The sequence below is a fragment of the Musca autumnalis genome, unplaced genomic scaffold, assembly GCF_047663935.1.
Source record: "Musca autumnalis isolate F117 unplaced genomic scaffold, ASM4766393v1 scaffold_5, whole genome shotgun sequence".
Lineage (NCBI taxonomy): Eukaryota > Metazoa > Arthropoda > Insecta > Diptera > Muscidae > Musca > Musca autumnalis.
In genome coordinates this window covers 8,429,721-8,456,023 of record NW_027412088.1, presented here as the reverse complement: position 1 = coordinate 8,456,023, position 26,303 = coordinate 8,429,721, and the positions used below count along the sequence as shown (strand labels likewise).

The 26,303-nt window shown below is 37.8% G+C and overlaps 1 protein-coding gene across 1 annotated transcript; it reads right to left on the bottom strand.

Moving 5' to 3' along the window:
* Positions 1 to 24,760, bottom strand: Poxn (paired box pox-neuro). The gene is made up of 5 exons (XM_073956767.1): positions 24,317 to 24,760; positions 9,284 to 9,777; positions 6,354 to 6,494; positions 6,175 to 6,254; positions 1 to 1,483 (listed from the first exon to the last, which is right to left on the bottom strand). Exons 2-5 carry the CDS (start codon positions 9,294 to 9,296, stop codon positions 320 to 322), a joined length of 1,398 nt encoding a protein of 465 aa, XP_073812868.1. The 5' UTR covers positions 9,297 to 9,777; positions 24,317 to 24,760; the 3' UTR covers positions 1 to 319.
* Between the last annotated feature and the right edge of the window lie 1,543 nt (positions 24,761 to 26,303).

Genomic DNA, 26,303 nt, shown 5'->3' with positions numbered 1-26,303 from the left:
TTTCAATTTCGAATTCAAGCTTTTATTTTCATAATATTTGCTTATATTTTGTCACATTCTGTGTTTTACTTTTCACCTAAAGCTAAATCATTCATGCTACTTAAACTAGCTAAAACTAAAAATACATAAATACGCTTACAATAACAATGAATCCTCAAGATCATTGGTGAGCGAGCAGCCATTGCCATGATGGAACTATAAACTAAAATTTCTAAAGGACTAAAATACTCTCGCTTCTCTTTGCACACAAATAACTTAAATAACAGCTACCAACAAAATAACATAGAACTGGGATAAACTCCATTTGGGTTCAAGTGGCTCAATTGACAACTTCCACAGTTTCATAATTTTCCTCCGCTTCACTGTTTGTATTGGCCGTCGCATTTACAGGAGAACGATTTGTGGCCCCATCACAGCTATCGTCACCCACACAGCTAATGTGGCTGCTGTTGCTGTGATTGCTGTGGCTACTGCTGGCCGAACAGATGCTCACATTGCAGTCCTCCTTTTTGGGACTTAGTCTCAAAGCGGCAGAAGGGGAGTGGTGATTTTGTGCTGAACTCAGGCGCATACGTTTTTCGGGCTTTTTCAATAGCTCTTCAATGGAGTATGGATTGCGTTTGCGGCTATTTGTGTTGGTGGTGGTTGTGGAGGTAGAACTTAAATTAATGGTGGCCGGTGATGATTTGCCACTGTCACAGTCACTGAGTGTATCACCAGCTGAGGGTGTTGTCAAATCAAGGGAACTTTCCGATTTGGTATAGCCACCACCACCATGCATTGAAGCGGCTGGGAAATAGGCTGATGATGGTGATTGTCCCGGATGGCTGGCAGCATAGGGTAGAAATTGACTGGCTGCTTGAACATGTTGGGTGTAGTAGAGCAAAGATGGATTCCAAAACCAATGTTTTTGCAAAGCAGCTGAATAGGAGAGATCCTGGGGTGTTAGTTGAGGTGTGGAGGTGGATGGTGTGGCCCCCAGACCCACCATGGGATGTTTTGGTGATGGTTTAATGGGATGTTCTGATGTGGTTAGATGTGCTGCATTGGAAGCCGTCGGCATATTGACATCAGCATAACGATAGGAGCTGGCCAAGGTCATAGCCTGTTGGCTATGTGCTGAGCGATTATGTGGAAATCCGGCGGCTGCCTCGCTAACGGATTGCGGTAGGGGGTTTGATGAATTGCTGTACAAATGAGCGGGTAATGTATAGGGTGTAGTACTGCCGGTAGTTGCTGTGTGATTACCCGAAGCTGCAGCAGCTGCCGCGGCAGCAGCAGCATTTTGTTGATTCGAAGTCATTTCATCGGTCCACAAGCCGCTGTTACGTAAAATGCGATTTATGGAACTTATCGAGGGCACCGAACTGGGATCACAAATACGTTGTTGTTGCAATTGTTCACGAATCTCCCAGGCAAAGAGGCCGCTGTTTTCCTCTTTCAGACGTATGATTTTCTTGACCACAGTGGGTGTTGCAACTTGCTGCAAAGAGAATGGGAAAGAGGGAGAAATGTAGATTAATATTTTGTTAAATGCGAGAGGTTTCATAGTAATTTAGACTACTTGTGAAATGGGAAAATGGGTTTTAAACTTTAAAGTTTCGTGTCGCAGGTTTGCGAGTGCAAAACAATTAAAAAGCGTGAAATTTCAATTGTTTCAAAATGCCACAGATTGATATCAGGGACATGCAATCGCTTTGTTTTTCATTCAACTTAAAGAGGGCGAGGGTAAGGCTATGCGAGTATATGGTATAGAGTCACTGTGTATGAAAGGTCTACGATTTTAATAATTTTTGTATTTAGGTTTTATGTATCAACCTTGCCTCCAGCAGGTGTCGGAATAGCTTTACAATTCTGACGCCTCTTTCATGTAATGAGTGCCGGTATGATTGTTCTGTTTTAAAGGATTTTCTTTTACAATTCATTATATTACACAATACACAGAAACACCCTTTACACAAACAGGACACATATCCAAATGAAGAACACTTCAGCCGCCCTCAATGACGTGTGACTTGGCAATTCATTAAAAATTCATAAAAACGGAACTATTTATGGATCGACGGACGGACACATGAAATGAAATTATTCTTAAAAAAAAAAGAAAAATAAACATAAAAGTGGTAGTTCCGTGTATACCTTGAGATCTCTATCACAAAGAACACGCTAATGTGGGTATGTAAGTGGCACCAGCTTGTTCATAGGTGGACGTACATATGAGCATTATTTAAACAATGGAACACACACACTCACTCACCAAAAAAAGAGGTGTTAAATGCACGTTTTGTTCTTTACAAAGTGAACAATTCTAAATCTCGATAAGGTAGCAACTTTGTTGTTGTTATAATTACAAAAAAGTGGGTGTTTATGTGACGATTGATTTTGTGGTGTTGTTGTTGCTTTAGTTCTAGAACGTGTGTTGTTGTTTGTGTGGGTCGTTCAAGTTGCTGTATTTGAAGGGGTTTAGGTGTGAATCCAAAACCTTTAATTTTTTATTAATTATCGACAAAAGATTGATTAACCATTAAATGACAGTTCACATTCATTTAACCAAATATTTTGTTAATGGTTAATTAGGGGTTTATAAGGGTAATAAATACATAAGCGTTAGGTATGTGTGCCAATGGTGGAAGTATATAGTAAGTGTTAAGTGGTTTGGGGCTTAGAAATGAAGTGCAAGGACACAAAACAAACGAAAAACAGGTGGAAGCAAGAGACAAACAAAAAGTGTACTTTAAAGTTTTAAACTTAGATGTGAATCGATTCTACAATGACCCCCAAGATCATTGGTGAGCAACAACTGATGGAATTTTAAACCTAATTTCTAAAAGACTAAAACACTCTCGATTCTCTCCCGAATTGCATACAAATAACTTAACTAGCAGCTACCAAGACCCTTTTCTGAATGAAAAGATGCTTCTAAAAATCCTTTCCCATGGAAAGGGTGTTTCTAAAGACCCTTTCATAAAAAAAGGGTGCTTCTAAAGACCCGCTCCCAACGAAAGGATGCTTCTAAAGACCCTTTCCCAGAGAAGGGCTGCTTCGAAATTCCTATTGGACAAAGAAAGGATGCTTCAAAAGACTCGTTCGCAAAAAAGGGTGCTACTAAAGACCCTTTCCCAAAGAAGGGGTGCTTTTTAAGACCCTTCCCCAAAGAAAGGGTGATTCTAAAAACCCTTTCCCAAAGAAAGGGTGTTTTTAAGACCCTTTCCCAAAGAAAGGCTGCTTTTCAAGACCCTTTCCCAAAGAAAGGATGGTTTTTAAGACCCTTTTCCAAATAAAGGGTGCTTTTTTAGATCCTTTCCCACAGAAATGGTGACTCTAAAGACCCTTTCACAATGAAGGGTAATTTTTAAGATCCTTTCCCAAAGAAAGGGTGATTCTAAAGACCCTTTCCCAAAGAAAGGGTGCTCTTTAAGACACTTTCCTAAAGAAACGGTGCTTTTTAAGACACCTTCTCAAAGAAAGCGGTCTTTTTAAGACACTTTTCCAAACAAAGGGAGTTTTTAAGGACCCGTTCCCAAAGAAATGATGATTTTTAAGACCCTTCCCCAAAGAAAGGTTGCTTTTTAAGACCCTTCCCCAAAGAAAAGGTGCTTTTTAAGACCCTTCCCCAAAGAACCATTCCTTAAAGAAAGGGTGCTTTTTAAGACCCTTCCCCAAAGAAAAGGTGCTTTTAACGACCCTTTCCCAAAGAACGATTCCTTAAAGAAAGGGTGCTTTTTAAGACCCTTCCCCAAAGAAAAGGTGCTTTTAACGACCCTTTCCCAAAGAACCATTCCTTAAAGAAAGGGTGCTTTTTAAGACCCTTCCCCAAAGAAAAGGTGCTTTTAACGACCCTTTCCCAAAGAAAGGGTGCTTTTTAAGACCCTTCCCCAAAGAAAAGGTGCTTTTAACGACCCTTTCCCAAAGAAAGGGTGCTTTTTAAGACCCTTCCCCAAAGAACCATTCCTTAAAGAAAGGGTGCTTTTTAAGACCCTTCCCCAAAGAAAAGGTGCTTTTAACGACCCTTTCCCAAAGAAAGGGTGCTTTTTAAGACCCTTCCCCAAAGAACCATTCCTTAAAGAAAGGGTGCTTTTTAAGACCCTTCCCCAAAGAACCATTCCTTAAAGAAAGGGTGCTTTTTAAGACCCTTCCCCAAAGAACCATTCCTTAAAGAAAGGGTGCTTTTTAAGACCCTTCCCCAAAGAAAGGGTGCTTTTTAAGACCCTTCCCCAAAGAAAGTGTGCTTTTTAAGACCCTTCCCCAAAGAAAGGGTGCTTTTTAAGACCCTTCCCCAAAGAACCATTCCTTAAAGAAAGGGTGCTTTTTAAGACCCTTCCCCAAAGAAAGGGTGCTTTTTAAGACCCTTCCCCAAAGAAAGGGTGCTTTTTAAGACCCTTCCCCAAAGAACCATTCCTTAAAGAAAGGGTGCTTTTTAAGACCCTTCCCCAAAGAAAGGGTGCTTTTTAAGACCCTTCCCCAAAGAACCATTCCTTAAAGAAAGGGTGCTTTTTAAGACCCTTCCCCAAAGAAAGGGTGCTTTTTAAGACCCTTCCCCAAAGAACCATTCCTTAAAGAAAGGGTGCTTTTTAAGACCCTTCCCCAAAGAAAGGGTGCTTTTTAAGACCCTTCCCCAAAGAACCATTCCTTTAAGAAAGGGTGCTTTTTAAGACCCTTCCCCAAAGAAAGGGTGCTTTTTAAGACCCTTCCCCAAAGAAAGGGTGCTTTTTAAGACCCTTCCCCAAAGAAAGGTTGCTTTTGAAGACCATTCCTTAAAGAAAGGGTGCTTTTTAAGACCCTTCCCCAAAGAAAAGGTGCTTTTAACGACCCTTTCCCAAAGAACCATTCCTTAAAGAAAGGGTGCTTTTTAAGACCCTTCTCCAAAGAAAAGGTGCTTTTAATGACCCTGTCCCAAAGAAAAGGTGCTTTTAACGACCCTTTCCCAAAGAAAGGGTGCTTTTTAAGACCCTTTCCCAATGAAAGGGTGCTTCTAAAGACCATTTCCCAAAGAAATTGTGCTTTTTACGACCCTTTCCCAAGAAAAGGGTACTTCTGAAGACCCTTTCCCAATGAAAGGGTGTTTCTAAAGACCCTTTCCCAACGAAAGAGTGCTTCTAAAGACCCTTTCTCAATGAAAGGGTGCCTAGAACGACCCTTTCCCAAAGAAAGGCTGCTTCGAAAGACCAACAAAATAACATACAACTAGAATAAATTTCTTTTTTATTTTTGCCTTATTAAATTTCATTTGCGTTCGATTCCTCAATTCCTCCATAGTTTTACAATTTTCCTCGCTGCCTAATGCAAGGAAGCCTAACACTTTATGTATCCCATTTTTTTGAATTGCTAACTATCTGCTACCAGTGGTTTTATGGTTCTTTATTAAAACAACGCAGTGATATAAACAGTGCTAATAATGACACTAAATTAGCACACCTACGCACACCAAAACACACTCATAAGCAACAGTAGCTGCCTGCTATAGGCGTAAAGTTGGCATTTTGTGGAGATTATTTTCATGACCATAAATCAAAGGTTTCTCTGATTGATGTTCCATCTAAGCAAATAAACCAGCTAACGGGGAGCTACGGTTACAGTTCTGCGCCACAAGGCCCTGAGAAATTCCTTGTCACGCAACAGCTGACGGTCTGCCCACAACCTCACAATCTCCCGTTAATAACTGATATCTTTGATTGGTAATGTTAGATTTCCAGGTTTTACAAGCAAATCCATATTTTTTGCCAGCTCTTTGTTATCTGCATTTCGAAACAAAAACCGATATTTGGGGCATAGCGAAGAGTTTGTTTCAGATTGATTTGTAATGGTTACTGATTGCCATGTTTAACACTCCACGATAACATAGTGGGGAGAAAGGGAAGAGATGGAGAGGGAGAATTTTTATATTTCTATTAGTGTGCTGGAGAAGTGATTTGTTTTGGTTTAGTCGAGCAAATAATTTACATATCAGGTCATTTACTACCCTGCCCTCCCCACTCCACCCCACCCCATTCATAACAAAAACAATAAAACACACGTGGATTTTGTTTTATTGACATTTTGTTGTAAATATTGATTTTAACCACAAAGTGTCAAGTGTTAATGTTGTTGTTACTGGATTTTGAGTGTTATTTTTTACGACCTATTCGCTTGGAAATGATAAGCGTTTAGTCTTAGGTAAACTTATATGAAACTTACCTTGGTTTTACTGCCACCAATTGAGCCGGGACGTATGGATCCAGTTTCATAGAATCTTGTCAAGATTTTTGAAACACAGCCTGAAAAAGATTATTTCGAGATTTATAACAGTTCAACATTTTGTTGTTTTTTTTTTTTTTTGGGAAATTTAATTTAGCTTGATTTTTTTCTCAACTTACCATGCGATACCAAAAGTTGCCGCGATATATCACAGGGTCTAACACCACACAGAGCCAATTCTACAATGCGCCGCCGCACACAATCAGGCAAGGGACGGCCATTTACGAAAACTCCTCCTAATTGATTAACACCAGCTTGACCTAAAAAAAAACATAAAAATATAAGTAAACGAATTGAAAAATCAATTTAATGAAATTTTTCAAATGAGAGGGTGGCTATAAAGATTGTTTCCAGAGAAAAAAGGCAATTTCAGAAAAAAAGGTGTCATCAAAGTCCTTTCCCCAAGCAAGTGTCTTCTAAAGACCCTTCCTTAAAGAAAGGGTGCTTCTAAAGACACTTTCCAAACGAAAGGGTGCTTCTAAAGACCCTTTCCAAAAGAAACGGTGCTTCGAAGTACCCTTTTCCAAAGAAAGGGTGCTTCGAAAGACCATTTCCCACAGAAAGGGTGTTTCTAAAGACCCTTTCCTAAAGAAAGGGTGTTTCTAAAGACCCTTTCCTTAAGAAAGGGTGTTTCTAAAGACCCTTTCCTAAAGAAAGGGTGTTTCTAAAGACCCTTTCCTAAAGAAAGGGAGCTTCGAAAGACCAAAGAAGGAGTGTTTCGGAAGACCCTTTCTTAAAGAAAGGGGCCTCGAAAGACCCTTTCCCAATAAAAAAGTGATTCTAAAGACAAATTTTCAAAGAAAATGTCCTTCGAAATTCCTTTTTTTTCAAAAGAAAGGGTGCTTCGAAAGACCCTTTCTCGAAGAAATGGTGCTTCGAAAGACTTCTTCCTAAAGAAAGGGCGCTTCGAAAGACCATTTTTCAAAGAAAGGGTGCTTCGAAAGTCCTTTTCTCAAAAGAAAGGGTACTTCGAATGACCCTTTCCCAAAGAAAGGATGCTTCGAATGACCCTTTTCCAAAGAAAGGATGCTTCGAAAGATTTCGTTCTTTTGATTTCTGAAAGAAAGGATGCTTCGAAAGACCATTTCTGAAAGAAAGGTTGCTTTGAAAGACCCTTTTCCAAAGGAAGGGTGCTTCGAACGTCACCTTTCTCCAAGAAAGGGTGCTTCGAACGTCACCCTTCTCCAAGAAAGAGTGCTTCGAAAGACCCTTTCTTAAAGAAAGGGGGCTTCGAAAGACCTTTCTCAAAGAAAGGGTGCTTCGAAAAACCTTTTCTCAAAAGAAAGGGTGCTTCGAAAGACCTTTTCTCAAAAGAAAGGGTGCTTCGAAAGACCTTTTCTCAAAAGAAAGGGTGCTTCGAAAGACCTTTTCTCAAAAGAAAGGGTGCTTCGAAAGACATTTTCTCAAAAGAAAGGGTGCTTCGAAAGACATTTTCTCAAAAGAAAGGGTGCTTCGAAAGACCTTTTCTCAAAAGAAAGGGTGCTTCGAAAGACCTTTTCTCAAAAGAAAAAGTGCTTCGAAAGACCTTTTCTCAAAAGAAAGGGTGCTTCGAAAGACCCTTTCTCAAAAGAAAGGGTGCTTCGAAAGACCTTTTCTCAAAAGAAAGGGTGCTTCGAAAGACCTTTTCTCAAAAGAAAGGGTGCTTCGAAAGACCTTTTCTCAAAAGAAAGGGTGCTTCGAAAGACCTTTTCTCAAAAGAAAGGGTGCTTCGAAAGACATTTTCTCAAAAGAAAGGGTGCTTCGAAAGACCTTTTCTCAAAAGAAAGGGTGCTTCGAAAGACCTTTTCTCAAAAGAAAGGGTGCTTCGAAAGACATTTTCTCAAAAGAAAGGGTGCTTCGAAAGACGTTTTCTCAAAAGAAAGGGTGCTTCGACCATATTCAGAAGGAAAAGTGCTTCTAAAAACCATATCCAGAGGAAAGGGTGCTTCTATAGACCATATCCAGAGGTGCTTCTATAGACCATTTCGAAAGGAAAGGGTGCATATAAAGACCCTTTCCAAGGAAAGATCTTTTTTTTATTAATTTTCTCGTTTAGAGTTAAGCTTGATGATCGGAAATTTTTTGCAAGTAAAAAAAAACTTTATAGTCTTTTATTTAAAGCCCAAAGGATTGCAAACTAAGTAAGCCACGCATTTTTTGTAAAAAAGTCCACCTTCTCATTGATTCTCCCCTTTTCGAATTCCCGCCACAATTAAAAATTAACTACAAAAATATTGGTTGGCAAAAAAAAAACCCAGAAAAAAACTCATTTGGGATACCTGAGAGTATTAATCGTAAAAAATAATAACCGTGAAACGAAATTGCCTTTGTTAACGCCGTTATTGTTATTGCTGCTGTGGTGTTGTTGTAGTTGTTTTGTAGATATTCGTGTGTGGTGGTTTGTGTGGTCATTCATATATTGGCCATTATGAAACTGGTCTTGGTTTTGAGTTTATAATAAGAAGTTAACTCAAAGAGTTAACAGTTTTTCCCTTCCACAAAAATGGAAAGGACGGACACCGAAAAAAATAGTGTTGCGTGAATATGGAAAGGAGTCATAAAAAATAGTCGGTTATTTGGTCCAAACAATTAAGGAATTACATGGTCTTTGTTTAAGTACAGAGAGGTAATTATATGTTACCAAGGCGTAGTAATACCTCCTAAGATCATTAAACCAGTACAAAAAAAGATGCTGCAAGCAAAACGCTTCAAAACAACTCCTACACAGTTACACACATGGTATGCCACTCACTGACTTTAAGTAGCAGCATTTTTTGTAACGGTGTTAAATTGTTTTTTATGGTAAAATGGGAGCCAAGATTGAAATAAATCTCTTGTTCTTCTCTGCGCCTTTTGTTTTTTATTAAAAGCTCACAATGAAGCCACTCTATCCAAATGGGTGTTTATATATTTCGTTGTTTTGTTTTATTTTATTTGTTGTAATAAAAAATTAAATTGAAATGATTACAATGGCGTCATTATTACCCATTTATTTCCCCCCCACCCCTAAGTCCCCAGCACCCTTTCCCCTAGCAAACACAGAGACGCAGAATTTGATGTTTGGACTTACCTGTATGCGGCATTATGGTGTTTGTATTGTGGTTTTGTTCTTTGGAGCCTACAAACGAGCGAACGACCGAGCGTTACGTTTTAATGAGACGTCAACAGTGGTCTGGCCTAATCACAGCTATGGTATCTCCAAAGTCCAGTGAGAGTATTTTGGAAGCTATAAAATAAGCAACAGTACAGCAGTAAAGCCAAGCAAATCAAATCAACTGTAGCTGTAGGTTGCTTGAATTTTTATGAGCGTTAACTCCGTCGTCTGCCGTTATACGCTATTCGTTTTTTTGTGTTTGGCTTTCAAAGGATAGAATGTCTAGGGGCGATGACGACCACAAACGGCGACGATGATGTTTGGTGGCAATTTGTGAATGGTGGCGTATAGATGGATGATGACGTTTTTTGGTTTCTTCTGATGCTTAAAACTGGATTGAGTTGACGATTTTACGTTGTTTTAGTTGGTGTTTTATGCCTTTTTATTCCACGAACTTACGGTGTTAATGACTGAAATTAAATCATGTAGAGAAGAAAGAAAAACGGAAAAATTAATTCAGTTTTAGAAATAAATATTTTAGAGAATTTGTTTTGTTTTTGTTTTTTTTATTGGCAAGAATATAAAAAATTAAACGTTTATTCTATTAGTTTTCTTTTGTTGGAAATTGAAATCTCACAACAAATCCCATTAAAATCGATAATAATGTCAATGAATATAACCTTTACTTTACAAATATTTAGACAGAGATATGAGTCATTCTACGTTGGTGTTCCACACGGTTCTTAGAAAAATAAACGAATTAATGTAACTTGTAAGAGGAAAAATATTTTCAATAGAAAAAAATAAAATAACGGAGATGTATGGCAATTAAAATTAAATCGAAACATTTTTACTAGCGCCGAAGAATTTTTCCTAAGTCCTATACTTTTCGTTCATATTTTTTTCAAAGAGCAAAAACACAAGGCGGACTGCAATGCCACTATCACTGTCTAACTACACAGTCCATAAATAATAGCTAAGTTGAAATACAACCAAACATTTTCAGTGCTTTTGCTGTCGAAAACCCAAGACTGTGTCTATATAATTCGCATATACGTTTTCTAATTATTTCGATAAAAATGCAACATAAAATAATTCAAACTAGTCTTGATAGGGTGACAACGCAAAGCCCAGGACTTATCTGGGTCCCTCTCTCATCTCAATATTCAGCCACAAGAACGATTAAAACTTGGGTTGGGCGCCGGGTTGGTAACCTACCCTAGAAAAAACATTGTACTATGAAAAAAAGAATAAGAAGAACGACAAACCCCTCTAAAATTGACAACGTTTTAACGAACATGATCTACGAGTCTGCGCCTTGAATGTCCAGACTGTTTACTTTTACTTTTACTTGGTAAGTACAATGGTGATATTATCGCCTTACAGAAAGTGCGATGGAATCGGGTAGTCAAAAAGATCACAAAGGATTATGCACTCTATTATACTTACTTACTTATTTTGCTGGCACATTACAGAACATTTGTTCCATAGACCGAACTAAGAAAAGATCTCCATTCCTCTCTGTTTCTCGCTACGCTTTTTGGAATACCGCGCCTTTTCATTTCTTCATTCACTTGTACGCTCCATGCACTCTATTATAGCTGCCAAGAAACGAAACATACGCTAGGGTGTGATTTATGGTAAATCTGAGACTTAAAACCCTGGTCTCCAGATTCAGAATTGCCATAATCCGTATAAAAGCAATGTTCTTTAACATCAGTCTCATTTGCGTCCATTCCCCGACTGAAGAGAAAGATAAGCAGACCATGAATATATTTTAAGAGGGCCTAAAAAGAGCATATGTATGACCTGGCCATGACACTAAGATTATTCCGGAGATTTTAATGTTAAAATTGGGAGGGAAAAATATCTTTGTCCCCACTGTAGGGAAGTTCAGCCTTCATGAGGTAACTTCCGAGAATGAATGAGACAGATCAATTTTGCAGCGACAAAAACGTGGTAGGGAAAATATCTTTGGTTCCACGGTCGGACTTCATGAGGTAACTTCCGACAACGGCTGATCGATTTTGCAACGACATAAAACATGGTAGTGAGCGGCACCAGATTCCAACACCTTGACATACAGAAGGTTACTTGGCTGTCCCCAGAAAATCAGAAACCGATCACGTTGTGACAGACGGAAGATACCCTTTCTATGTGATAGATGTCCAATCGAATCAAGGAGCGAACATCGATTCGGATCATTTCCTGGTAGCAGCCAAGGTACGTGCTCGCCTTAATGTTGTGGCAAAATTACGATATAAGACAGAACGGATGGTGGTTGTCGAGAATTTCCACACACAAAAGATATCACTTGCCTACTTTGCTCAACTTACTCTCATGCTGGAAGACGAAACTCTTTATTCCGATAATTTGGAAGCGCAATGGCAAAGAATAGCTAGTCCACTATTTTCAAGCTAAAAGTCCATTGTACGAACAGGAATGTCGTTAGGCTACTGAAGAAAAGAACGCGACATACAGAACAACCATGCAGTCAGTAGCAGCCCGAGCCGCCAAGGAAAAATGTCGTGAGAAGAGGAGAAGCGTATTCTCAGAAGAAAGAAGAACAAGTGGGAAGACCCTGTGCGTTTGAAACTCGATATAGATGGAGAATAAAGTCAGATTATTTTACCAGAGTGTATGTCACACTGGAGGTTATGGTGCACGCACATTGTCCTGCAAAGATATTGAAAGGAATCTAGTAAATGATATGGACAGTGTACAGAGGATCCGGATGGGGCACTTTATCAAGCTTTTAGTACCAAACGTGGGCGCCGATGAGGATACCCCAGGTTCAAGCCCAGGTTCATCAAGAGTGCGAGCGACTTTAATACGCTAAAATAAACCATTTAATCTGATCCACCCTCCCTGTAGTACCACCGCAAAAGCATTTCGTCGCAGGGGGAATATTCTAAAATCATCATACCCTCAGCCTTTAGGCTAGAAAGGGTATATACACTTTCATACGGGCAAAATGTGCCTTATCGAAATAATGGTTTTAGACCCAAGTATGTTTGGACGAAATGTGTTTCCGACAATTTGGAGTTGATTAAGCAATGTCCGTCCGTCTGTCTGTCTGGCTGGCTGGTGCGCACGATAACTCTCGAACGGATAAACCGATTCGGTTCAAATTTTGGCTTTCGAAATATTTTGTCCAAACTTAAATTAAGTTCGAAGATGAGCTATATCGGTCCACTCCTTCCGGTACCTCCCCCACAAAAGTTCCAAAATTTTCGGAAAATTTGTAGGCACGATAACTTTTGAAGGGAGTAACCGATTTGGTCCATACTTTGCACATCGTAAAATTTCTACCAGACTTAGATGAGATTCCAATATGGTACCTCCGACACAAAATTTCGGACAAGTTCAGTTTAGGACCTGCACTCGAATCGCTTTGATTTTTGTTGCAACAACTTGTATTCACTTCCCCCATACGACGGTACAAGTTTCATTAGGGGCAAGTCCATTCTTCCCGAGAAAATGGCCGGAAAGGTGCAAAACGCCCCTATGACACCTTGTGTAGTGTCGAATCTGTCGATTCGGTCCAAAATTTGGCCATTGTAATATTTTACCAAAACATAGTTTAAATTTGAAGATGGGCTATATCGGTCCACTCCTTCAGGTACCTCCCCCACAAAACTTCAGAAATGTTCGGAAAAATTTTGCGCACGATAACTCTTGAAGGGAGTGACCGATGTTATCCATACTTTGCACATCCTAATATATCTACCAGATATAGATCAGGTTCGAATATGGACTAAATTTGTCTACTCCTTCTGGTACCTCTCACACAAAATTTCGGATAAGTTCACTTTAAGACCTGCTCTCGAATCAGTTTGATTTTTGTTGAAGCGATTTGCATTCGCTACCTCCATTACGACGGTAAAAGTTTTTTCAGGGGCAAGTCCATATTTCTTGCGAAAACAGTCCGAAAGGTGTAAAAACCCCCTATGTCACCATATGTGGCGGTCGGAGAACACCATAACTCTCAACCGATTTGGTCCAACATTTTGTCTTCGTCATGTTATATCCAAACTTAGTCACATGGGCAATACTGGTCCACAACTTTCGGTACTTCTTCCCAATATTTAAAAAATATCACTTTGGATCTCACTTGAATGGGGCAACCAATTTGGTCCAAACTTTGGTTCTCCTAATATTTTATCAAAATTTAGTTTAACTTCTAAAATGGCCCATATCGGTCCTCCCTAAGAGTACCTGCCCTACTAAAGTTCAGCATTTGTGTCTCAGTGCCATTAATTGCTATTCCACATTGTTGTCGGCAAGTTCAAATGTCCAAAAAAGTCCAAATTCTGAAGAGACCTGAAATACATTCGATCTGCCCGGAGCTAAAAGTTTCGCTTCACATTGGCTGAGGGTATGTATCTGTCGGCAAAGCCGACTGACACTTTTTTACTTGTTGCTACTTGTCATTCCCCTTCGAATCTCGTCTTGCCTGCGTAATTCAAATATTATTGTCTTCACGTACTCACATACATACTCCCAATCGTTGAGGGACATTATCATTGTTTCAATTATGTTTTCTACCCGGACTTCACTGTTAAGTTGCTGCTTTAAGTTTGACCGCTCTACACTGAATCGCGGACACAAAACGAAAATATGGCATGGGTCTTCCAAATGTTCCACACTGCAAGGACAATTACGGGGAGCAGTCAAGGTCAAGACGATACGAGGGGGGATTAGAAAAGTTTCCGGCCTAGGCAACACGCAATGTTGCTAGATGCCATTTTACATTTCCATTGAAAATTTTGACATTTTTTAGCATAAACGTTCTCAGTACTGTTTGTCGTACGACCACGTGTTGAGTTGTTAACAGTGACTTGATTTACCAAAAAAAATTGAATTAATTGGTGAAAATTTTCGAGCAACTTTCGACGTGGATTATCACGGTAAGAGTGCATCGATCATATTAAATCTTTGTATGTCAGTAAGGACCATCCTATATCGCTATAAAACCCTGGTTTAATGAATTCAATCGTGACCGACACTCGATAAAAACCGAAGGCCGTGAAGGTGGTCCAAAAACGGCCGTTGTGCTACAAAAAATTTAAGCCGTGCGTGAACGGATAATTTAAGATCGCCATGTTTTATATCGTGAGATAGAGGCATCGTTGAGCATTTATTTCACCAACTAGTATTTGATATTGCATGAACACCTGGCGCCAAAATGGGGTTCATGTCCGAAGAGAACTGAGCGAGATAAAACTTTGGTATGCATGTCGCCTATTTGACAATGTCTCCACATTTCGTATCAGCGAATACGTCCATCTACCTTTTGTATATGTTGACCACCTATTTTGACACTCGATAATGCTACGTCTTCAGTTCACTTGCTAAGATATCAATAGGTATTGCGATAACTTAGGCTGCATCGTCAAACACAGTCCTATATGTTTGAACCAATCTTTGCATAGTACATGGCGAACTTCATAGATTGTGCGCCCATATTGGTATTGGTATCAGGGTAAGGTATCAGGTAGAATACAAACAACTGTGAGGGTACACATCTAGCCAAGATTAAGCCAGGGCTGCATTTAATCAAATGAAAAACATCTTGTAAAATATTTTGTATTTTGAAACATCCTTAGCCCCATAGAATAACCCATATATCTCCCTACAAAACCCTTCCTCTAAAAATCTTAACAAAAATTATTTTGATTTATAACCTGAACAACCTTAAATGAATTCTTTTCTGCATTGCATGTCGTTGATTGTTGTAATAAAAAAAGGGCAATTTATGCAAATTCTTGACCACATTTGGAATACGGCTTACCTCCAAAACAAACCATAAAGCTCATGTTTTAGATTTTTGGCGACCAAATATGTATTCCTTTTTTTCGACAAAAAAAGGACATTGAAATTAAAGCAAAATGTTAGAGATATGCAAATTTGTTCACATTTTCTTTCATGAAAGCCAACCGAATTACTTCCGTTTCCTTTTCATTTTGAATGGTTTTATAGTGCAACGCCTGTCAACATGCATGAAAATCCTATAAATTTAGTTTTTTATTTTATTTCAAATCACTCATATATACGCCCTCGCATGAGAAACCAAGGGGGGAACAGCTGGTGGGTGCTCTTAGAAGGAATGGTAGCGAACAAAAAACGAAAAACATTAAAGGTCAGCGTAGAAAAACTCCGTTAAGATTTCGTTTTTCAGGTTGTAAATAGTTAATAAAAACGCAAAAGGAAAATCCCCCTCCTTTCTCGCTTGGTGGTGCTTTTCACAAGAGCTTATTAATAGCTGTTGGCCAGTTAGCGTCATAGCAAATGTGTGTATTTAACTACAACAATGCTCAGCAATTAAGTTGTACAAACCCCCATTTATTTTTAACACAAAGTAGCTGTTGTTTTATTTTTTCGAAAAGGACTCCATGAACAGGTCGCTTGTTTTTTTCATGCTAAAGTGAAAATTTGTGTGAATGTGTAATCCAGTTATCCTGTTGTCCACTTGTTTGTGTTTAAACATGTAAATTAAGTCCAATTCGAATGTTGATAACACTTAATTAAATGGATTTGGAATACATGGAATGTGTGTGTGTGTGGCATAAAAGGCGACATTCAAGCATTTAAATCCGACGTATCTGGTGGCTTCAGCTAAGTTCAAGTGAAGATGTGTGGCATGTAAAGTGGATACCTAAGATCAGAGTGTTAAAGCAATATATATTTCTCGCGAACTTAAATTTAAGCGATCTAACTATTTTTGAGACTAGTATACAAACTTTAATTCAAGCTCCCCATTCCATTCCCTCCCTTAGTATCCACCTTAGTGCCATATCGAATTTTAATGTTTTTTTCGAAGATGATCAACTTGATTCATGTTCGAATTTCCCACGATATCTTTTTTTATATATAAATGCAAATAGCCATCATTTTGGATCGAGAGAGCGAGAGGAAGAAAAAGTTGAATCGTATATAGGCAATAAACAATATAATTTTATGATATATGTAAATTTTGTTTAACTCTTTTTGACTACTTCTACATCACGACACAAATCATATGCAAACACATGCAAGAGCAAAAATTGAGATAGACCTTAACAAAAACAGTAAACGAAATTGTTTTTCTCGAAAAATAAAACATTATTTTTTTTGAATTTTTATAAATAACCAAAAAGTTCAAGAGCCAAGAGGAGCTTAGCAAAAAAAGATTAACAAACATTTTCAAATAATACGAAATCAGTTCCACTTTTATTGTTAATTAAGTCGTTCCACAATAATCATTAATGGTTGAGGCGGTCTAGATCAACAGAAACGAAAGAAAGAAAGAAAGAAAAAAAAGAAAGATAGACTCTGCCGTTAACATCTGTGACAATCGTCAGCCGTACAGCTAGCTACAGATGTTAAACGACCCAGCCTGGTTTGTTGTCAATATTCAAATTAGTTAATCAATCCAATAAATAATTATATGAAAATTGATTTTTATTATCCACACACCGGCTGTGCGTTGTTTGAGATAGCCCTCCGTATTTTTCTGTTTCCTTTTCCCCTCTCCGCTCTTCCACTTGTATCTATAAATGTTATGGGGTTATAATATTGAGTGATAATATTTGTATGGGAATCATCTGAGGTAAGGGCAGATTAATGCCGTCGGCTTTAACAAAGCCTATGATGTACAAAACAGAAGCTGAAGTTTTTCCCTAAACCTTAACTGGGGGGGTTAAACAATTCAATGCATTTGTTTTAAAATATTATGATGTTTCCACGGCAATATCTTACGCTTATCCCCCGTGTATTTCTTTTTTTTAATTTTTTAAATTCATTTTTTTACTAATTGATATATCTTCTACAGGTAATTTGCATATTATATGGTTGCTTGTTGTTGTTGCTTCTTCTTTGTCACGTTAATCTAAATGTATCGTTAAGTGTAACAGGAAATATGTAAGCGGATTAGTGGATATTCGAGTGGTTAGAATCGTTAACGTGCACAGAAATTCATTTCGTTGGGCCACTAGAGGTTTTGCAAGCAAAATTTTCAAAATTGTCAAATTTAGAATAGAGTGGTAATTTGATAAACAAATTCAAATATTCAATTAAATTTTGATTGATTTTTTGCCGATAAACTAATTGTTATATTAACAAACGTGTTTATCAAACATTACCCCAAACCTTTTTTTGTTGCGGTGCTTTTTGTTCACGTAGTTATTTCTTGAAAATATAATAACTTTTATTTCTTCCTTTTTCAAAAAGTTAGTTAATTTTAGTTAGTTACAAACTAAAAATTTTGATAAAACTATTTATCGGAAAAGTTTTTTCTTCTGTGTAGCAGAAAGCGCACTAAAATTTAAAGCTATACTTGCTCAACATTTTTCTAAATAGCTCTACGTTCATCTCACAGGCAACATCTCCACAAGGCAGGTTTCAGCAGTGGTTAAACCACTTATCTACTTTTTTGCTATGTCCACTAGGGTTATGACTTTCCGACATTTTTTCTCAAAAATGATTTCCTGTAGCACGGATGCATGAACTTTGGCCTATTAATCACTGAAATAACGTTTATTTCATTGAAATATAAAAAAGTTCACTCAGAAATCGATTAAAAAAAATATTTTTTTGAAAAAAATTATGAAGTGCAAAAAAATTTCAAGATTTTTTTCTTGTTGCACAATGAATAAACTTATGCCTACTAATAACTAAAATAAGGTTAATTCCATTCAAATATTAAACAAGTCAAGCACAAAGCACTTTCAACAAATTTCGATTTTTTTTTTATTTGTGTTAAAAAATGATATCTTTGAAAAAAAGTGTTTACGACATTTTTATGATTCTCAGAATTAAGGAAAATTAGTGAAAACAACGTTTATTTTCAATTATATATCTCTTTACAGTGATCGAAAATATTGGCCATAATTTTGATAAATTTAAAATTTAAAATAATTTTATGCGTGAGGTTTTTTCACAGAATCACCTTATAATTAAGATTTTATGTACTCTTATGTACTCATCACGCTATGATACAGGGATATGAGGTTGCAAAAATTACATAACCCTAATGTCCACACAGAGAATATGGTCACTAGAATCATATCTTTTTAACACAACAATATTCCCTTTTAGGATAGTATTTTGAAAAATAAAGATAACAATATTTATGGTAATTATATAAAAAGGTATTTGATTGCTGCAACATATTATTGTGCTTGAAATCACAATATAGTTATAGCAACCAAATGTATTTTTATATTGTTACATAAATATTATTTCCGAAAGTATGATATGATTTCTTTTATATACTTTATCTGTGTGTTCATGGCAAATAGCGAGATTCTCCACTACCCCCTTCTAGCAACAATAGAAACTTCAATCTCACTTCATGATATTTCCTAACATAATTAACAACTCTTAAAAATGTGACTATGTTCTTGCAAGTATTTGAACCCAAAGACTTCTGAATATCTCAACTCATAATCTGAATGATGTATACCTGTCTTGGACACTGAATACCCAAATTCAAATTGCAGTCCAAGGTCCTCAGAAAAATTCATCGGATTTTCTTAGCACATATATAAAAAACTTTTCTATAAATTGGTGTCGTCAAAAGGAAGAATTTTAGTGGCATTAGTTTTTTCCATAATCTGAACTTCAATTTTCATATTGTTTTCGCTTACGATCCCTAAGGCCCTTAGAAAAATTCTGGACATTTTGTGCGCATTACGACAGAATATAACTTTTCTATAAATTGGAGTCGTTCGTGGTATAAGTTGTTGTAAGTTTAAATCTCATATTTTCCCTTTACCACCCCAACCTAATACACATTATTAGTTTCTGCTTAACTTACAGCGTTACACTAACTCCCTCCCCCATACGCTCGCTCTGTTAAATTCATTAATGAATTTTAATTTTTTTTTCTTTTGTCCAAATGACAAATTTCGTTATAGATGGTGTGTTCCACATAATTAGATCGTACAAATCTTTTGAAGTTTGGCCGATTGAATTGGATTTACAATTTTATACCAAAAATGGGCTTTCGTAGATTTTGTCAATGGACCTGTAAATGTGGATCACGACATTGCTAGAGCAGACAAAATTCACGTCCATTAGATTTGGTGATTAATGGAATTAAAATCAATTCCTTAATTTAAACATTAACAAAGTTGAAATTTGAAGATAATTTGTTAATCTTTTGGGGGAGAGATAATCAAAAGTGCCTTTAAGCCTTTTTTGAGGTCATATTTTTGAATATCGTTTTTAAAAGGAAACCTCTTCTAATATAGATTTTTCATGAGATAAATAGTCAAGATAATATCTAACCAGTAGCTACTGGAATAATTTATTAATTTGAAAAATCGAATTCTCCAAAAAAAAAAATAAAAATTTCGCCTAACTTTGCATAATTAGGAATGGTCCAGTATGGTGACTGTTAGTCGAAAGACTGTCCTAAAGTTGTAAACGTCGCAAATGTCACAAATAACAGGTAAAAAGGCACCCATTTATTTTTGAAATTGGCCGTATTGGTTTAAATAGGTTTTGTAAATGAGAAAGTTTTGTCACTGAGAGATGATAGAACATGTCAGCTAGAACTAACCTCATGTTAGAAGGAGAGTACTAAATGCAAGAGCGTGAGCGACTAGTTGGCCTATACCCGATGAACAATTGTTTCTTGGAAATATGCCAGAGAAGGGAGACAAGTTACACTAATAATCCAATAATCAGTCAAAGGTAATTTTCACCAATATTTATTCGTACCGTCACCAGAGATTCATATGGAAGTATGACATGAAATGATCAAAAATCAAAAAAATTTCCTATGCATGAATGCAAGTCATAAACGTCGCATTATCTGATGGACCATCTCTAGTCTAAATCACAATGAGTACCCGCCATTAACACGCCATCACAATTCGAAAAGTGGTTTTAAACAGCAATAGAATGCAAAAGCAATTTTGGGAGTCATTAATTTCGATAGTTATTATCCGATAAAATATCAGGACAACAAACATTGCCGACTCCATGCAAACAGCCGCAAAATCAGTACTTGGATACCAGAGACCTCCTCCAAGGAATCCATGGTATGACCAGGAGTGTCGTGCTGCTACTGAGGAGAAAAATGCGGCATATAGGGATACTTTACAATCAGTAGCAACGCGTAGCGCACGAGAGAGGTATCGGGAGAAAAAGAGAGAGGAGAAACGTCTTTTCCGCAGGAAAAAGAGAGAGATGGAAAAGCGGGAGTGTGAACAAATCGAGATGTACAGGAGACAGAATGAAGTGCGAAAATTCTATCAAAGAGTGAAACATCAAACTGATGGCTTTGGAACTGGCACATCCTCCTGTAGAGACCAGCAAGGTAATCTGGTAACTGATACAGATAGTGTGCTAAGGATATGGAAAGAGCATTTTTCCAAACTGTTGGTATCCAATAGTAACGAAGTCGACGAAGATACCACAGATCCAATCCCAGAAGATGGTATTGAATGCATACCACCCGGCCAAGATGAGGTAAAGACAGCAATAATAAGGCCGCAGGAGCTGATGGCCCACCGGATGAGCTGTTAAAAACCGGAGCCGACACGCTGATAAGATGTTTGCATCAGCTAGTTAGCTCCATCTGGCGGGAAGAACGCGTACCCGACGATTGGAACCTGAGCATCCTGTGTCCCATCCATAAGAAAGCAGATAAGACTTCATGCTCCAACTATAGGGGCATAAGTCTTCTCCCTATCGCCTACAAGATAGTGTCAGGAATATTGTGCGAACGACTAAAGCCAATGGTCAACGAAATAATTGGACCATTCCAATGCGGCTTTAGAGCTGGCAAGTCCACCATTGACCAGATATTTACCCTGCGGCAAATCCTGGAGAAGACCCAAGAGATGCTGATCCACGCCTACCACCTTTTTGTCGATTATAAAGCAGCCTTCGACAGCCCGCTACGTTCAAAGGTATTCCAAGCAATGTCTGAATTTGGTATCCCCGCAAATCTCATCCGGCTTTGTAAAATGACTCTAACTGACACAAGATCTTCAATTAAAATAGGAAAGATCCTCTCCGAAGAGTTTTGTACCAAAAGAGGTTTCAGCCAAGGAGACAGCCTTTCGTGTGGTCTTTTCAACATCCTGCTAGAAAAGGTTATACGAGAGGGAAACGTCAAAAGAAGTGGCACAATCTACACCAATAGCCACATGTTACTTGCTTATGCTGATGATATAGACATCATGGGACGATCAGTAAAAGAAGTAACCGATACCTTTATGAAGGTCGAAGGAGAATCTGCTAAAGTGCGTCTGGCGGTAAACAGCGGGAAGACCAAGCTGATGGTGTCGACGCGCAATGCTTCAATTGAGATCGGACCAACTGTTGAAGTTGGTTCCTATAATTTTGAGGTAGTAAAAGACTTCGTATACCTCGGCATCGCCGAGTTGTGAAATAAAAAGAAGAATTGTATTGGCCAACATGTGCCACTTTGACTTAAGGAAGCACTTAAAAACAAAGCCACAACTCGTCAAACAAAAATAACGCTTTACAAAACACTGATACTACCCGTGCTGATGTATGGTTCCGAAGCCTGGGTACTTGCGCAAGCAGATAAGGCAGTGCTTGGCGTGTTTGAGAGAAAAAATCTTCGAAAGATCTACGGACCGATCTGTGTTGACGGTGAATATCGATGTCGTATGAACCACTAGCTGTATCTGCTATACAACGACATCAATATAGTTAAACGTAGATGCAGCAGATGAAGCGATTGCGTTGGCTAGGCCATATAATAAGAATGAGCGATGATGAACCCGCTAAAAAGGCGTATAAATTCGAACCACATGGCGGTGCACGCAGAATTGGCAGGCCAAAGAATAAATGGCGCAAACAAGTGGATGAAGAGATGACAAGGCGCGGTATTCCAAAAAGCGAAGCACGAAACAGAGACAATTGGAGATCTACTGCTTGGAAATTGATGCCAGATTGGGGGGATTTTCCGATTTTTTAATCAAATCGTATGCTCGATTCATAAGTTATCGTGCTCATCAGTCATTTTAGTAGATGCGGGCAGTTTTTTAAAAGGTTTTAGGCCATTATTTCAGGAAGTATGTACCGTCGTAATAGCGCCTGCGAGGACAACATGCTACGATAAGAGTTAAAATTGATCCGATAGATGTTCTTAAACAGTGCTTTTGCGAAACATATTGAAGTTTTTGTGTGAAGTACCTGAAGGAGTGTACCGATAAAGCTGATATTCGAACCTGATCGCGCTCATAATTTTAGCGAAACATTTTTGGGAGTTACCGGAGTTGATCTAAATTTGGACGAGGGCCCAATCGAGTAATCCATTAGAGAGTTATCGTGCGCTCCAGCTAACAAGACAGACGGGCATCAAATCCAAATTGTTCAAAATGGACCGTATATCCTTGGTATGGAGCTGACAAACTATCGATAACCCGTTTTGATTGCTGTCGTAAAACAAAGGTAAGGTCGGCTACCAAAACAAGTTATTTGGGTTATCTGTTAAGAATTATTTAAAATATACATAATTGCTTCTGATTCCAATATTACCAAAGCTTTACTAATGTGATCAAAATGATAATCCGACTATCGATAGTTTGTCTGCTCTACGCATTAAGGCTGACGGATTACAAAATTTTTTGAAATTTAAATATGCAATATGCAAAGAGTGCTTTAAGGTCTAAAGGCCTCAGTTGATAAGAAGTTTCGCCGGCTGGCTTTCTTGCTCCGCTTCATTTCTGACATAATACAAATAAAAGAATAAAGAAGGCCGAGCCAATTTCGAACTAAGATGCCTTTTTTCTTTATTCTTTTATTTTTACTCTGTCAAAAAATAAGCGGAGCTAGAAAACCAGCCGACGATGTTTCTTATGTACTGAGGCATGTAGTGGACTTTTTATGTACTGAATCTAATTAATTTTAACTTATCATTAGAAGTCATCGGGAAAAGCAAATATTTCACTATATAACAGGAGAGATTTCCACCATTTAATGATTTAATACTTATTCTAACCGTTTCACAATTATTTTCCGACTATGAAATTTTTTATAGGTTTATTACCGATCTATACAATCTTACTTCCAAAGTTTGTATGGGGTTCAGTTTCACAAAATCCGAAATTATGCACTTACTTTGTCATCACTTTTGGATATTATTTTGTAAAAAGATCACCAGTTTTAAGCACAAAAGAAACTTGGAAATGTTATAACAACACTTAACTCTGAACCCTTTCTTTCGGTATGGGTTCCTAGTGCATTATAAAATGTTTTATATAATTAGATTTCATTAATGTCGCTTCTATATACCGAAACTTAGTACACAAGTACTTGCTAATTAGTTTTTCACATAGTACATTTTTTTAAATTTTCTTAGCACTTCCACGAACTTTCTTTTTCTTATATCCGGCCAAGTGTTACCACCAAAGTTTTGCGATTCACTGAAATCCGAGCTGATACTGATCAAAGCCACCTGTGAGATCGCTGATAAGCGTTTGAATGCAAATTACAGATTAGTGCAAATTAGATTGACCGTCGCACCGTCACACGGACTTGTTATGAATGAAACCTCTGCTAATGGTTTGTTGGCTAATTTGGCAATATTGATTGACCCTTCTTCGTTCGTTCATTCATAAAAAACAAACAGGCAGTTCAAAGTTATGCTAATAACTTTGCAGCAGGTAGTCGTCGAACGGCAATTAATTTACATAGTTCGCTCATACATTATTGAACTGCTGATGTTGCTTCTGTTGTTGATGGTAACTGAATTGAATTATTTATTAATGAATGAAACAGATCCGATATTGATTATGCGATTATGGGATATTGCAGAGTTCGAAGATTATGATGGTGTAGCCGCAGATTTGAATTCATTCATTAAAAAAAAAACTTTGGCGCCGATATTCATTCATAAAATTTCAAATCGGAATATATTATTCATTAATTGGTGACCTGCGAGTTATTAACATAAATCAGCTAGATTGCAAATACAGTGGCAATGAAGGCAAGGGGGAGGAGGGGGGTCAAACATCAAGTTTCGAGTTCATGGTCACTTACCTAATAATATTTGAATAAACTGGGAAAAATTATCCTTTGGTTTGTTAGAAATTTAGTTTGCACTTGTTTGTTTTAATTTTAAAACAAAATTTGGTAAACGATGTAAACAATTTCTTGTTGTTGTTTTAAAAATGTTATTCCGTATTCCAAATTGTTTTATTTTATTTTTTTTGTATTTTTTATTCCGCATAGAGTTTCACACTTAATCACTTATGCAACTTCAATTTAAATTTTTATAAAGAAGATTGTGGCTTATCGGATCCACAACTTGCACGATAATGAGTTACGGTTTTGCTACTACCAACCAAATAAGTACCAGCTACTGTATTTTGGTTTATTTTTTGATAAATTGAATTCTGTTCTACGTTTCACGGATTCACGTTTTTACGTAACGGGGAACGGTGTTGTACACGGTACGCTTTGGTCGCACAATCATCTGTAACTGAACACCAACCGTTGCAAGAAAGAGTCGCGAGTGAGCTAAATACGGTGTGTGAATTGAAAAACAGCCGTAACGCCACCGAACCTAACAGAAGCAGAATGGTAAACACACACACACTTGCACACACAAATACGAAATACGGGGAGTAGGTCGACCAAGTAGTCCAGCCAGCCAGTCAACGAAGAACAGTTTATCCAATAGCACCACCAAAAAAACAACAATAACCATCACCAACAACAAAAACAACAACATCGATATCAGCAACCACGTTCTACTCTTATTCACGCACATTCATACCCACACCAACCTAACATCCATCTATGCATTCACTCACTCTGTTAGTGACAGTTTTTGGGGGGTAAACAAACGTCTGTTGATGGATCGATTCTCTTTCTGAAGGTGGAACAATAGCGCAACAAACAGGCTACGGCTTTTCTTGTGTGCGATGCTCTTCGTTCGGTCCGTCCGTCTGTCTGTCCACACATCCACAATACATTTTCTTCTTGTTGTTGCTTCTGCTAGCGACGATGAGAATGAAGAAGAAGCGTTTACCGTGTGCGTTACACTGAATGGGGCGGAAGCGGAAAACCAGTTCCATCACTACCACCATCCATTCACCACTTAAAAACCGTTTTATGTTCACGCTCATGCTGCCAAAACTAGTTTCCTACCAACCACAGTTTGAGTTATTCATGTCAGCAGATACACAGAAACTCGCCATCTATAAATGCCAACTAGCCTTGCGATTGGTTGTCGTTGATATAGTATGTCTCACTCGCTCTGATGGGGCTGCAATAAGAAAACGAAATAACATTATGAGGTGTAAAGACACAGTGGGCCATATGATATTGACTACAATATCGGCGTCTATGTTTATCATTTTAAAAATTTTCTACAGAAAGAGCAGTGTATTTAGACAATGTAAACTGTACGAAATCGGACCGAATTTTGAACGAGGAGAGCTTGACGTATTTTGGGACCGAATACTCAGGGGGGAATATGTGTAAAATTTCTGCCTAGTGTTTGTTTCGAAATTTCACCGATATGTGGTACAAATTTTTGGGAAATTCGGATAAGAAATTATTATACATATTGGTAAAAAAAACTACACCAAAGAAAAAGTCAGAATATAGAAATAAATAGGCAAATACTAAACAGAATGAAAATTCCTTACACTACTCGAAATAAATCAGAAGGGTAGATATGTATAAGAAAATATCAGCTGTGTTCCAGAGCTAAAAAGTTTTTACAATTTTTACGACTTTTACACATTTTACTCGAAAAAGCGTTCCCGTACACAAAAAAGTTGTAAAATGTTCACTTCTCTTTAAACAAAAATGGCGCTGAATGACGCTCTCTTTAAAAACTTTTTACACGACAAATTTGGGCGAGTAAAAAAATAGTAACATGGTTGCCGGCGTCTGATTGGCTGATACCCCGATTTTGACATTTGTTCCAGTTGTTTTTGACGTATTTTCCATTTTCCGTTCCCGAACTATTTCAAAAAACTTGTGTGTGAGAACAAATTGTTTGCAGTTCTCTCTT

Coding starts and splice junctions, on each gene's coding strand:
- Poxn (XM_073956767.1), bottom strand. Junction 6,255..6,353: donor GCAACTTTTGGTATCGCATG/GTAAGTTGAGAA, acceptor AATCTTTTTCAG/GCTGTGTTTCAAAAATCTTG. Junction 1,484..6,174: donor TTGGTGGCAGTAAAACCAAG/GTAAGTTTCATA, acceptor TTCTCTTTGCAG/CAAGTTGCAACACCCACTGT.